Genomic DNA, 13,969 nt, shown 5'->3' with positions numbered 1-13,969 from the left:
GAATAAAAAGCAGAGAGAATAGAAAACAAATACTAAAATGGCAAACTTAAATCCTAACATAAATAAATACTATGGTAGGCTAAACAATGGCTCCTCCAAAGATGTTCATGTCCTAATCCCTGGGACCTGGAACTGTTGCCTTATATAGCAAAAGAGACTTTGCAAATGTGGTCAAGAATCTTGAAATGGGGAGATTATCTTGGATTGTCTGGGTAGGTCCAATGTAACCACAAGGGTCCTTATATGAGAGATGCAGGAGAAGTCACAGACAAAAAAAAAGACAATGTGATAACGGAATCAGAGGGCTAGAGAAAGATATTTGAAGATGTTATGCTTCTGGCTTTGAAGTTGGAGGAAAGGGGCTACAAACCAAGGTATATAGGTAGCCTCCACAAGCTGAAAAGGCAAGGAAATAAATTCTCCCTTAGAGCCTCCAGAAGGAGCTAGCCCTGTCAAATCTTGACCTTAATCCAGTGAAACTGATTTCAGACTTTTGGCCTTGAGAACTATAAGATAATATGTTTGTGTTGTTTTAAGCCACTAAGCTTGTAGTAATTTGTTACAGCAGCAATAGGAAACTAACATAATTACATTCAATGCAAATGGTCTAAACATACAAATTAAAAGACATAGACTGACTTTAAATAATAATTTTAAAAACCTCAACTCTATGTTGTGTACAGGAACCTCATTTCAAATATAATGATATAGGCTGAGTGTAGTGGCTCATGCTTGTAATCCCAGTGCTTTGGGAGGCTGAGGTGGGAGGATTGCTTGAGGCCAGGAGTTTGAGACCACTCTGGACAACATAGTGAGACCCTGTCCCCCAAAATCCACAAACAAATATAGTGATATAGATAAATTAAGCATAAAAGGATAAACAATAAGAGCTTATGAACCAATAATAGTAAGCTGGAGTAGCTGTGTTAATAATGGACAAAGAAGACTCCAGAGCAAAGAAAATCAGTTGAGACAAAGAGAAACATTAAAGAACAATAACAGGGTTAATTCACCAAGAAGACATACCAGTTCTAAGTGTGTTTGCACTAAACAACACAGCTTTTTAAGATAATGAAGCAAAAACTAACAGGGCCGAAGGGAGATGCAGACGAATTCATACTTAGAGTTGGGTGTGTCTCACCCCTATCTCCATATTTGATAGAACCACTAGACAGAGAATTAACAGAATATAGAAAAATTGAACAGCACCATTAACCAGTGGGATCCAATTGATATTATAGATCACCCAACAACAGCAAGATACACATTCTTTCAAGTGCACATGGAACATCACCAAGACAAACTATATCCTAGGCAATAAAACTGACCTTAACACACTTAAATGAATTGAAATCATACAATGTATGATCTCAGACCATGACAGAACCAAACTAGTTATCAGTAATAGAAAGATAACAGGAAAATCTGGCCAGGTGTGGTGGCTCTTGGCTCACGCCTGTAATCCCAGCACTTTGGGAAGCCAAGGCTGACAGCTCACTTGAAGTCAGTAGTTTGAGACCAGCCTGGCCAACATGGGGAAACCCTGTCTCTACTAAAAATACAAAAATTAGCTGGGTGTGGTGGTGCACGACTGTAATCCTAGCTACTTGGGAGGCTGAAACAGGACAATCACTTTAACTCCGGAGGCAGAGTTTGCAGTGAGCTGAGATTGGGCCACTGCACTACAGCCTGGGCAACAGAACAAGACTCTATCTCAAAAAAAAAAAAAAAAAAAAGGAAAATTTCTAAACACTTAGAAATGATCAACGCATATCTAAATATTCCTCTAATGAAAGATGAAGTCACAGGGAAATTTGAAAATTTGAACTGAATGAAAATAAAAATATAACTTATTAGCTGGGCATGGTGGCTCATACCTGTAATCCCAGCACTTTGGGAGGCCGAGGGAGGCAGATCACCTGAGGTCAGGAGTTCAAGACCAGCCTGGTCAACATGGTAAAACCCCCGTCTCTACTGAAAATACAAAAATTAGGCGGGTGTGGTGGTGCACACCTGTAATCCCAGTTACAGGGAGCCCCGTGCAGACCCTGTTTTAATGTCCTTTTGGCAGCAGACTGTTGTTTTGTACCATACATTCAGATCTCTAAGCCAGTGTAGAATCCATCATGGTTTGGTGTGGCCCGCCTGGGACTATGATATTGGCATAGTTTTTGTGTGTGTGTGTGTGACATTCATGTTTTGTGATGTTCATTCCTTTCTCTGAATCCTGTCATTGTGTTCTTGCAGCTGTGTGACATGAGTGGTGCAGTTTTGGATATGTGTGAGGGGGATTTTCAGGGTAAGCTGGCCCTGGCCTTGCCCCTCCACCCCGATAGCTAGCCAGGCCAGCTGCCCAATCCTCCCCTCCGCTCCTCCTCTCTGCATGTGGCTCAGGCCATCCGCATGGCTGCTTCGTTCTCCAGCCTTCCCCAGCCTTCCCCAGCCTTCCCCAGCCTTCCCCAGCCTTCCCCAGCCTCAGCATGGATGAGTTGATCCATGAGCTTATTTGGCTTTGGGGGATCCCTGGCTTCTTTTTATTTCTTTTCATTAGGAGGAGCTGGGGGAGAACCCAGTCAGCCCCTTTTCCCCACCTTCTCTTTCACTAGAATCACGTCGGTATGTCCACAAGTACCCAGTGTTTAGCTTCCATTTATAAGTGAGAACTTGCAGTATTTGGTTTTCTGTTCCTGCATTAATTCACTTAGGATAATGGCCTCCAGCTGCATCCATGTTGCTGCAAAAGACATGATTTTGTTCTTTTTTGTGCTGCGCAGTACTCCATGGTGTATATGTACTGCATTTTCTTTATCCAGACCACTATTGATGGGCACCTTAGCTAGATTCCATGTCTTTACTATTGTGAATATTGCAAGCACATGTGTCCTTTTGGTAGAAAGATTTGTTTTATTTTGGATATATACCCAGTAATGGGATTGAAACTCTATATTCAATGACATAACATTGGTAGTTTGAAATTGGCCATGGTAGGAGAATTTACGTCATGGAAATCAGCAAACCAGGCTCTACCCACACCCCTGACAGCCAGCAGTTAAACATTTACCATCTCATCACTAGACATATAGGAAAACTTCAAGTATTTGGAAATATACACTTCTAAATAACCCACAGGTCTCCAAGGCAGGCAGATCACTTGAGGCCAGGAGTTCGAGACCAGCCTGCACAAAATGGCAAAACTCTATCTCTACAAAAATTAAAAAAAAAAAAAAAAAGCCAGGTGTGGTGGCATGTCTGTATTCCCAGCTACTAGGGAGGCTCAGGTGGGAGGATCACGTGAGCCTGGGAGGTTGAGGCTGCAGTGAGCCATGATTGTGCCACTGCACTCCAGCCTGGGTGACAGTGAAAGTCTGTCTCAATAAATAAATACATACAGATCTAAATAAATAAATAATCAACCCACAGGTCAAAGAAGAAATCACAAAGGATATTAGAAAATAGTTTGAACTTAATGATAGCAAAACAAAGCAAAATGTGTGGAATTAGCTAAATTATTTTCTAGAGAGAAGTTTATAGCTGTAAATGCTTATATTGGAAAATAAGAGAAGTCTAAAATCAATGATCTAAGATTCTACCTTAAGAAGCTAGAACAAGAAAATCAAATTAAACCCAAAATAAGTAAAAGGAAGGAAATAATAGCCCAGAATAGAAATCAATGAAATAGAAAACAGACAAAAATAGAGACAATCAATGAAACCAATAGCTGTTTCTTTCAGAAGACCAATGAAACAGATAAATCTGATCAGGGAAAAAAAGAAGTCACATTACCAATATCACAAATGAGAGAGAGGACATCACTGAAAATCTTATAAATATTAAAAAGTTAATAAGGAGAAGTTATTAACAACTTAATGCCAACAAATTTAACAACTTAAATGAAATGTATGAATACCTTGACAGACATAAACTAACAAAATGTACTCAGGAAGAAACAATCTGAATAGCCCTATATCTCCTAAGGAGGTTAAACGGGTAATAAAAACCTCTCACAAAGAAAACTTCAGGCCCAAAATGCTTTATTAGTGTATTCTATTAAATATTTAAGGAAGAAATAATTCCAATCATACCACATGTTCAAAAAATAGAGAAAAAGAGAACACTTACAAACTCATAATTTGAGAACAGTAATCACCCTGGTATCAAAACCAGACAAAGCCATCCCAAAGAAAGAAGAGTACATACAAATAACTTTCATAAGCCTAGACACAATACTTCTTTATTTATTTAATTTTTTTATTATTATTCTTTTTTAAGAGACAAGGTTTTGTTATGTTGCCCAGGCTGGTCTCAAACTCCTAGCCTCAAGTGATCCTCCCACCTCAGCTTCCCAAATAGCTGGGATTATAGGCATGAGGCCCCACACCTGGTTAGACACAATAATTCTTAACAAATATTAGCCAATCAATTTCAGCAACATATAGAAAAGGTATATTTAAGCAGGGTTGTAAGATCAGTTTCACATTTGAAAATCAACGTAATTTACCACCGGGATAGCTAAAATTAAAAAGATTGATAAGACAAATTTATAACAAGGATGTGAAGTAGCTGGAACTCTCAAACATTCCTAGTGAGAATGCAAAATGGTGTAACCACTTGAGAAAACTGGTAATTTTTTTCTTTTTTTTTTCATATACTTACATGGCTTTCCAATAAACGGCAATTTTTAAAGGTTATTTTTCTTTTCTTTTCTCTTTTTTTAAGACAGAGTCTCGCTGTGTTACCCAGGCCAGAGTGCAGTGGCAAAATCATAGCTCACTGCAACTTCTACCTCCAAGGCTCAAGCAGTCCTCCCACCTCAGTCCCTCAAGAGTAGCTGGGACTACAAGTGTGCAACACCATGCCTGGCTAATTTTTGTTTTAGTAGAGATGAGGTCTCACTGTGTTTCTCAGGCTGGTCTTGAACTCCTGAGCTTAAGCAGTCCTCTTGCCTCAGCCTCCCAAAGTGCTGGGCTCACAGGCGTGAGTCACCTCGCCCAACTTCTTATATTTATTTATTTATTTATTTATTTATTTATTTATTTATTTAGACAGAGTCTTGCTCTGTCGCCCAGGCTGGAGTGCAGTGGCACCATCTGGGCTCACTGCAAGCTCTGCCTCCCGGGTTCACGCCATTCTCCTGCCTCAGCTTCCCGAGTAGCTGGGACTACAGGCGCCCGCCACCAGGCCCGGCTAATTTTTTGTATTTTTAGTAGAGATGGGGTTTCACCGTGTTAGCTAGAATGGTCTTGATCTCCTGACCTCATGATCTGCCCACCTTGGTCTCCCAAAGTGCTGGGATTACAGGCGTGAGCCACCACGCCCGGCCCCAACCTCCTATTTTTTTAATTGATATATAGTATTTGTACATATTTATGGAGTGATATTTTGTTACATGCCATTTAAAATGTGGAATGCTTCAGGAATCTGTGAGTCATCCTTGTGCAGGGGCCATGCTAATCTTCTCTGTGCTGTTCCAATTTTAGTATGTGTGCTACTAAAGTGAGGACGAAACTGACAAGTTTTGAAATAAGCTTAAACATACATACACATGCCAGCAGTTTCACTCCTATTTTTTTTTTTTTTTTTTTTTTTTTTTTTGAGATGGAGTCTCGCTCTATGCCCAGGCTGGAGTTCAGTGGCGTGATCTCGGCTCACTGCAAACTTCGCCTCCTGGGTTCACGCCATTCTCCTGCCTCAGCCTCCCGAGTAGCTGGGACTACAGGCGCCTGCCACCGTGCCCAGCTAACTTTTTGTATTTTTAGTAGAGACGGGGTTTCACTGCGTTAGCCAGGATGGTACTGGATCTCCTGACCTCGTGATCCACCTGCCTCGGCCTCCCAAAGTGCTGGGATTACAGGCATGAGCCACCGCGCCCGGCCTCACTCCTAGATCTTAACCCAACTGAAACAAACGTATCCTTGCAAAGATCTGTATGTAAATGTTTAAATAAAAAGATTTATTTATTTTTTTTAATAACTTAAAATAGGGATCTGTTTGATATTATGACTTGGACTAGCAGCATGGTTGTACTGGGGAGTCACAGTGACAGAAACTGTTTTGTCAGTTTAGCTTATACTCTTTAAATTATTCAAAAATATAAACAAGTCTACCAAACAAGTCTGTCCTTCATGAAATATTTAGGGAATATGTTTCTTATGCTTTGCAAAATGTATCTCTTACAATAATCTTTAAACACCCAATGTAAGAAGTTTTATTTTTCATTAAAATGTAATCTATTTAGGACCAGGAGCTGCATTATCTATTCTAGACAAATTTCTTGAAGAATCCTCCAAACTGCAGTCTGATTCACAAGAACCCATTTTGACTACACAAACTTGGGATCCAAGTATAAGCCAAAAACCATCTAACACATTTATCAAGGAGATACCAACAAAGAAAGGTAACTAGAAATAAAGATTTCCACTTGGAAGAGGGGCATAAGCTAGACAAGGATGAAGACTCTTACGATGATGAAATGGCAATCCTGACTTGTTTGAAGTTGATAACCAGGCTCTGAAATCCAAACTCAATGGTGTAACTCTCTCAGTAAGCAAGGATTTTATATTTAGCTCACAGAAGTAGCCAACTACAGATCTATGATTTCCTAACAGTTCTTCATTTTTAAAAAACATCTACAAACTGTGTTTCACATTCAAGAAGATCTGAATACCTTTTTAAACCTTTTTATTTGGTTGTACTTGCATTTGGAACCACAAGTAGATTTACCTTGAGAACCTTTGAGTGCTCCTTTTTGGGGACCATTGCTAGAGAGCAGTCAATTGCTTTCTAGATTATGATCCCTCTCATGTATTAGATAAGAAGACTCTCCCTGCCAAGTGAGTGTGTCTGAATTTTTTTTTTTTTTGAGGTGGAGTCTTGCTCTGTTGCCAGGCTGGAGTGCAGTGGCGCAATCTCGGCTCACTGCAACCTCTGACTCCTTGGTTCAAGCGATTCTCCTGCCTCAGCCTCCCAAGTAGCTGGGATTACAGGCACGTTCCACCATGCCCAGATAATTTTTGTATTTTTAGTGCAGACGGGGTTTCACTATGTTGGCCAGGATGGTCTCGAACTCCTGACCTCGTGATCTGCCTGCCTCGTCCTCCCAAAGTGCTGGGATTATAGGTGTGAGCCACCGCGCCCGCCCAAATGTGTCTGAATTTCTGACACTTTTTCTGCTATATCCAATCTTCAATCCTTTTAATGTAATATTTTCAGAAGCATCAAAATGTCAAGATTCATCAGCTCTTCTGCATCCCGGCCTTCATTATGGTGTTTCTCAAACTACCACCATCTTCATGGAGACCATACGTTTCTTGATGAAAGTCAAGGCTGTGCAGGTCAGAGTATTTGGAAAAGGGCAAGTAGATGGAAAGATTTTAGCAAACTCTTTATTCTATCCATAATGGTATCTTTCAAGCTTCCATATTTGTGAAACAGAAATCAAATATGCTTTTGAGAGCATACTTTAAGCCCAACGGAAAGAACATCCAAACATGAACCACTCTTTGCACATGGCAGCAGAAGACCTCGCTGCAAGTTCTGCTCCCTGTAGAATACCAACAGAGCTAAATCAGACTCTAAGGCATATGTTGCCTGATATCACTTTATTATGGGAATTCATTTTGTGAGTGTTGGGGGTTCACAGGAGCCAAATCATTCCCTTCTTCCCTTCTAGGTTAGATCCAACTAGAAACATACACAGTACTATGTGGGGGAATAAAAATATTAGCTTATTTTTATTGGTAAAACTTGGCTGGACAACATAACTAGCCCCACATTTGACTTACCCATGCAGTCACAGGTAGAGCAGCTGAAGAATTGAAGCCTCCTCTCAGAGAAGAAGAGCATTCTAGGAGGTCTGCCTATCACATGGGAAGAAAGAAGCATATTCATGAGCAAGCAGTAGGAGAGATCAAGACTCAGGAGCCAGGAGTGTTTGGTTTTGATCCTGCCAAGTGCATGCCCTACTCAAGGGCAGGCAAGCTCAAGAAAGGGCAAGAATTATTAACTGGGTGGGATTGAGCCACATTAAGCAGGAGCCTTTAACACATTAACCCTCAGCAAAATAGAAACAGACTCTCTTCTTCCACAGCTAAATAAGTCATTAGCTCCCCCAGGTCAGAGACCCAGAAGGCAGGTAGAAAAAATAGCTGCAGCTGTTCCCTCTAGTATTCTCCTAAAAAGGTGTAAGTATAATGTAGAATTTTCTACATTATAGGCTGAGATGGGAACAGTGGGAGATGAAAAGAAGGATTTACCCTCGACTTAAGAAGTATATCTAACTTTGTTAAATTTGTAGGTCTTATAAAGTGTAAAAAGCAAAGATTTGGCCAGGCATGGGGCTCACCCCTATAATTCCAGCACTTTTGGGAAGCCAAGGCAGGAGGATTGCTTGAGGCCAGAAGGCTGCAGTAAGCAGCCCTGGGTGACAGAGTAAGACCCTGTCTCTAAAAAAAAAAAAAAAATACAAAATACAAAAATTGACCCAAACTACAAAACTGGTAAACATAACCAATGTTTGGAGGTGGATCCAAAACAGACATTTATGTTTCTAAGATTTCAAGTCTAGATTGTTAGAAAGGCAGTTTTACCTCACTTAAGTTTCCTTACAATGTCAGCTGCCTGAAAATGTTACCTCCTTTGTAAATGGGGTGGTTGATGATGTGCCTTTGTCTGCTGCATAATACATGCAGTCTAACACTCACCTAGTATGATGACCAGCAAGACCAGAATTGTACAATATTGCAAGTTATTCACTTGGTAATGTCTTCATTTGGTGACTAGGTGAATAGCTGGTAATGGAACTATGAAGTGCAGAATGTTTGTAATTCACCCTTTACCTTTTGAAGTTGAGGATAATTATTTCATTCTGTAATACATTTCGTATTATTTATTATCAGAGACAGAATCCTTCAACCGAAAAAGACGCAATGCAGCCATTTATATGTTCCTTATAATCTGATTATCCTTGCAGTATGTGCACAGAGTGCTTGCACATGAGCTGTTATGCCCTCAAGGAGGCCCCAGCTGTGAATATTACTTGGTGCTGGCCCAAACACACATTCTTAAGAAGGACTTTGCCAAGGCAGAGGAATACCTTCAACAAGCAGCCCAGATGGACTACCTGGTAATGACTTCTGCTAAAGCCTCTTGAGTCTGGAGAAGGGGCTTTATTTAAAGGTGGTGATGCCATATCACACGTAGATTTCTGGTGAACAGAAGGGTGGTCATCAGCTGTCAGTAAACTCATCTCTCTGTACCCTTCCATTTGCTTTTCTTAAGTAATCATGAGTTGGCTGGGCGCGGTGGCTCACAACTGTAATCGCAGCACTTTGGGAGGCCGAGGCAGGCAGATCACGAGGTCAGGAGTTCAAGACCAGCCTGGCCAACATAGTGAAACCCCATCTCTACTAAAAATACAAAAAATTAGATGGACGTGGTGGCAGATGCCTGTAATCCCAGCTACTCAGGAGGGTGAGGCAGGAGACTCGCCTGAACCTGGGAGGCGGAGGTTGCAGTGAGCGGAGATTGAGCCATTGCACTCTCCAGCCTGGGCGACAGTGCAAGACTTCATCTCAAAAAAATAATAATAATAAAGTAATCATGAGTTTTGCAAAGAGCAGAGAAAAGGATATCTTTAGCTGATAGTGTTTATTTCAATTTTTCTAGATTTCTTATATTTTCTCATGTGAACAGTATTGGGGTTATGCTTGAATGTTTTTCTTAATATTTACTCCACACCCAAAATGGCTTTGAAGAATGCAAGAAAGAAATCTGAGGGCAGAGCTAGAAAAATGTCTCCTTGTACAATTAAATGGTTATGTTTCTGAGTGCTCTTAGAAAAAGAAAACGGTTGATCTGAAAAAGAAGAGAGAAAGGAAATGGACAATCTATCTAAATTTAAACATTAAACAAAGATCATCAAGGTACTTTTAAATACTACCTTATCCCATATACTACTTGCTTTTCACTTTCCCAGAACCCCAATGTCTGGGGCCTGAAGGGCCATCTCTATTTTCTGAGTGGAAATCATTCTGAGGCCAAGGCATGCTATGAACGAACCATTAGCTTTGTAATGGATGCTTCTGAGATGCACTTCGTCTTCCTGAGACTGGGGCTCATCTATCTGGAAGAGAAAGAGGTGAGGGGTAGAGGATGGGGAATAACCCCGTGGTCTGGGAACTAATTGTAATTCAAGCATTAACATCTATCTGTGTGGACTAAAACTAGTAATATAATAATGACACTTTTACATCCAAAGGTAAAGTGACTTGCCCAACATCAGACAACCAGTAATTAGTGGAAGCAGCATTCAAACTCAGGCAGGCTGAAACCAGAGTCTGTGATTTTAACCATTATGCTACTAAACAGTTCTTAAGAACTCAGTAAATGTTATGCTAGCTAAAATTGTATTCGCAGTAGTAGAAACATCCTTAGCTTGACTTACTTAACAGAAGGTATCATGGGCTTCAAAAGGACTTCTCTCCAAACTTTCTCCTAAACACAAAGGGTTATATTTAATCTAGTTGAGGCTAACCCCATTCCATAGGGCGCTCTGACCTGACCATGGAAGCAGTCCCTCCCCATATTTTGGGAAATATTCCGAGTTCTTTGGAAAAACAAAACTTTCTTTTATGGAAAATTTCAGTACATACAAAGCAAACAGAATAGTAGAATGAAACACCATGGACCCATCATCTCACTATAACAATTATCAACATTCTGCCAAAGGCCTTTTGACTCCCCTGCTTTTGTTTTGACTTTATTCTATTTTTCCTGTCAGAATACCCAGTTGTCTTTTTATTTAATATAAAACAGCAACAGCAACAAGAAATTACGATGCTGTATGATGTTAAGTGGAAAGCTCACATAGGCTTGAGAGAAATCCCTATCCCACTGTAGTGAAGTATATAAGGAGAAGTTTTCTTTCTGATGTCATTGAAAGCTGCATCTTCAGAGCACTGCTGACTTAGGCAGACCCCGGGCAAGCAGGTCTTAGGCTGTTTGCTGAGGCTCAGCTATAGATGTATCTCATGTTGGAGATACAGGACAAGAAATTGTCCCTTCAGGGCTATGTCCTTTGAAAGTTTGTCTTCTGAGTTTTTCTAAAATTCTAAGATCTTTTACAACAAAGGTGTAAAATGATGAGGCTATATCAAGTATACCTTTTAGTCCAGAGATTGTATGTTTGTCATGCCACCACATGATGTTGCATTTAAGTGAAAGGGAGTAATCCATGAAGTGGAGGTGGAATTCAGATAATCATGATGGTTGCCCCCACTTTCAGTGTAACTCCTTGCCTCAACTCTTACAGAGACTATAAATGTCTTTGGAACTACTTCCAAGTGAAAGTCTGCTCTTTCATGTGATCTATCCATCTCCTCTCACCAATCTTCTTGCGATAACTCCCTTAAGGTAGACGTCAAAGTACAATTAAAGGACTTGCTTAACTTAGATTGTTCTGGAGAGCAATTATCAGAGATCCCATGATCATCCCAGCAATATGGGGTTTGAAGCTTCTAGAACAGTAGCTTAGTGGTGCTTTCTTTCTACAGTATGAAAAGGCAAAGAAAACCTATATGCAAGCCTGTAAGAGATCACCTTCATGCCTTACCTGGCTAGGACTGGGAATCGCCTGCTATCGGGTAAGAGGATGAAGGCTTGAGACTAGGGCTGTGGATACAGCTGACCTTGATTCCTTGGCCTTCCAAGCATCCTGGGGGTTTGTGATGACATTGGAATAGCAATCAGGGCTGTCTGCTGTAATGAAAAGTTGTTCTTCAAAGGTGTTCAGTGAACTGAAGGTCACTTAACTAGCTAGAAAAATAAAAGATCTTTTTAAAAAATCCCAGAAAAACCTGAACCAAGAAGCTACATAATAAAAAAAAATTCATGTTATTTGGTATAGACACTCCTTTGTGATATTATCTGTAAGAAAAAGGTGATATGGGAGATGAAGAATCTATTCAAGTCAATTAAAGAAATTGATTGACACTTACTAAGCACTGTGACCCTTTGATATGCAGGAGGAGTTGCTGTAACTTCTGGCAGAAGCTTTTGCTCTGCTTCTCCTAAAAACTCTTTACTTAACCTTCCCTCATTTCCTCCAGTCTTCAAAGAGGCAAACATCCTCTTGTTCCTGCCTAATTTCTTCAGGCATATTATTGATTCCATGTCTCTCCCTTTCTTTGAATAGCTTACTCACTTATTTATTTATTTATTTATTTATTTATTTATTTATTTATTTGAGATGGAGTCTCGCTCTGTCTCCCAGGCTAGAGTGCAGTGGTGCAGTGGTGTCACCTCAGCTCACTGCAACCTCTGCCTCCTGGGTTCAAGTGATCCTCCTGCCTCAGCCTCCTGAGTAGCTGGGATTACAGGTGCCCACCACCATGCCAGGCTAATTTTTGTATTTTTAGTAGAGATGGGGTTTCACCATATTGACCAGGCTGGTTTTGAACTCCTGACCTCAAGTGATCCACCCCAAAGTGCAGGGATTACAGGTGTGAGCCACCTCACTTAGCCCCTCATTGCTGTTTTTCAGCCATAAAGATAATATGTGTTCATTATAGAAACTTAAGAAGAAGCCAGGAGCAGTGGCTCACACCTGTAATTCCAGCACTTTGGGAGGCTGAGGCTGAAGGATCTCTTGAACCTAGGAGTTTGAGAGAAACCAACCTGGGCAACAGAGCAAGACCCCCATCTCTACAAAAACATTAAAAATTAACCAGGCATGGTGGCATGTGCCTGTAGTCCCAGATACTTGGAAGGCTAAGGTGGGAGGATTGCTTGGTGGGAACACAGAAGTTAGAGGCTGCAGTGAGCCATGATTGTGCCACTGCACTCCAGGCTGGGTGACAGAGCAAAACCTCACCTCTAAAAATAAATAGACAAATAGATACAAAATATGAAGAAAACATTAAAGTATCCATAACTCCACAAGTTGGTGATAACCACTGTTAACATTTGAATGCACTTTCCTCCCGTCTTTTTTCATATATATGAAAGCAATTTTAATGTATAAAATGTAAATATTTACTGCTTTGTAACCTTTTTTCTACTTAACAGTATAGTATTGGTATCTTCTTATAGCTCTGTCACCCAAGCTGGAGTGCAGTGGCGCCATCTTGGCTCACTGCAACCTCTGCCTCCTGGGTTCAAGTGATTCTCCTGCCTCAGCCTCCTGAATAGCTGGGATTACAGGCATGTGCCACCACACCCAGCTAATTTTTGTGTTTTTAGTAGTCACAGGATTTCGCCATGTTGGCCAGGCTGGTCTCAAACTCCTGTCCTCAGGTGATCCTCCCACCTCGGCCTCCCAAAGTGCTGGGATTACAGGCGTGAGCCACCGCACCCGGCCTGTGTTTTGTTTTTCACACATCTGTCAGTGAGCCCTTTGAGGGCAGATATTGTATTTTATTTATTTACTTGAGACAGGATCTTGCTCTGTCACCCAGGCTGGTGTACAGTGGCTCAATCTCAGCTCATTGCAATCCCTGCCTCCAGGGCTCGGTTGATCCTCCTGTGTCAGCCTCCTGAGTACCTGGGACTACAGGATTTTATTTTTTTACTCCCAGCATCTAGCATACTGCCCGACACAGAGCAAATCCTTGGCAAATGTAGGTTGATTAAATAATGAATCAATGTCTCAGAGACTTCAAAGTGTGGGCCAAAGTATGGGTGTGGGTGAAAGGCCATCTCTTGTCTTTGGCCTAGAAACCCATTATTTAATTATTTTAAAGCAGAAAAAGTAGGCTGGACACAGGTGGTTCATGCCTGTAATCCCAGCACTTTGGGAGGCCAAGATGGGCAGATCACTTGAGGCCAGGAGTTTGAGACCAGTCTGGCCAATGTGGTGAAACCCCGTCTGTACTAAAAATACAAAAATTAGCTGGGTGTGGTGGTGGGCACCTGTAATTCTAGCTACTTGGGAGGCTGAGGCAAGAGAATCTATTAAACCTGGGAGGCGGAGGTT

General features: G+C 41.0%; 2 protein-coding genes and 1 non-coding gene across 14 annotated transcripts in view; 1 reads left to right on the top strand and 2 right to left on the bottom strand.

The window, feature by feature from the left end:
- Positions 1 to 13,969, bottom strand: part of LOC107966746 (putative uncharacterized protein DNAJC9-AS1) — a 45,004-nt gene that overhangs the window by 7,516 nt on the left and 23,519 nt on the right. Inside the window, exons 3-5 of one of the 4 annotated variants that reach the window (XR_010146636.1) lie at positions 11,609 to 11,811; positions 9,955 to 10,120; positions 7,782 to 7,852 (exon numbers count right to left, since the gene is read on the bottom strand). Coding sequence is in view for 2 of the 4 variants with exons in the window: in XM_063780775.1 (XP_063636845.1) it covers positions 11,662 to 11,754 (93 nt within the window). In the remaining 2 variants the exon portion in view is untranslated. Of the gene's footprint in view, positions 1 to 7,781; positions 7,853 to 9,954; positions 10,121 to 11,608; positions 11,812 to 13,969 lie in introns of those variants that run through there. The other 3 variants (XR_010146637.1, XM_063780775.1, XM_063780776.1) reach the window with 3 other exon arrangements.
- The window catches only part of CFAP70 (cilia and flagella associated protein 70), a 125,474-nt gene that overhangs the window by 94,557 nt on the left and 16,948 nt on the right, over positions 1 to 13,969 (top strand). For 6 of the 9 annotated variants that reach the window (XM_054660235.2, XM_054660234.2, XM_063780747.1 and 3 more), the window contains 5 exons: positions 6,236 to 6,394; positions 7,210 to 7,331; positions 8,969 to 9,121; positions 9,974 to 10,135; positions 11,550 to 11,639. In XM_054660235.2, coding sequence (XP_054516210.1) covers positions 6,236 to 6,394; positions 7,210 to 7,331; positions 8,969 to 9,121; positions 9,974 to 10,135; positions 11,550 to 11,639 — 686 coding nt within the window. The remainder of the gene's footprint in view (positions 1 to 6,235; positions 6,395 to 7,209; positions 7,332 to 8,968; positions 9,122 to 9,973; positions 10,136 to 11,549; positions 11,640 to 13,969) is intronic. The other 3 variants (XM_063780749.1, XM_063780750.1, XM_063780748.1) reach the window with 1 other exon arrangement.
- On the bottom strand, positions 5,395 to 5,501 carry LOC112204737 (U6 spliceosomal RNA). The gene has a single exon (XR_002938387.1). It is a non-coding gene; the product is annotated as a U6 spliceosomal RNA (small nuclear RNA).

Source organism: Pan troglodytes, chromosome 8 (genome assembly GCF_028858775.2).
Source record: "Pan troglodytes isolate AG18354 chromosome 8, NHGRI_mPanTro3-v2.0_pri, whole genome shotgun sequence".
Classification (NCBI taxonomy): Eukaryota; Metazoa; Chordata; class Mammalia; order Primates; family Hominidae; genus Pan; species Pan troglodytes.
This window is presented reverse-complemented; position numbering and strand designations above follow the sequence as displayed.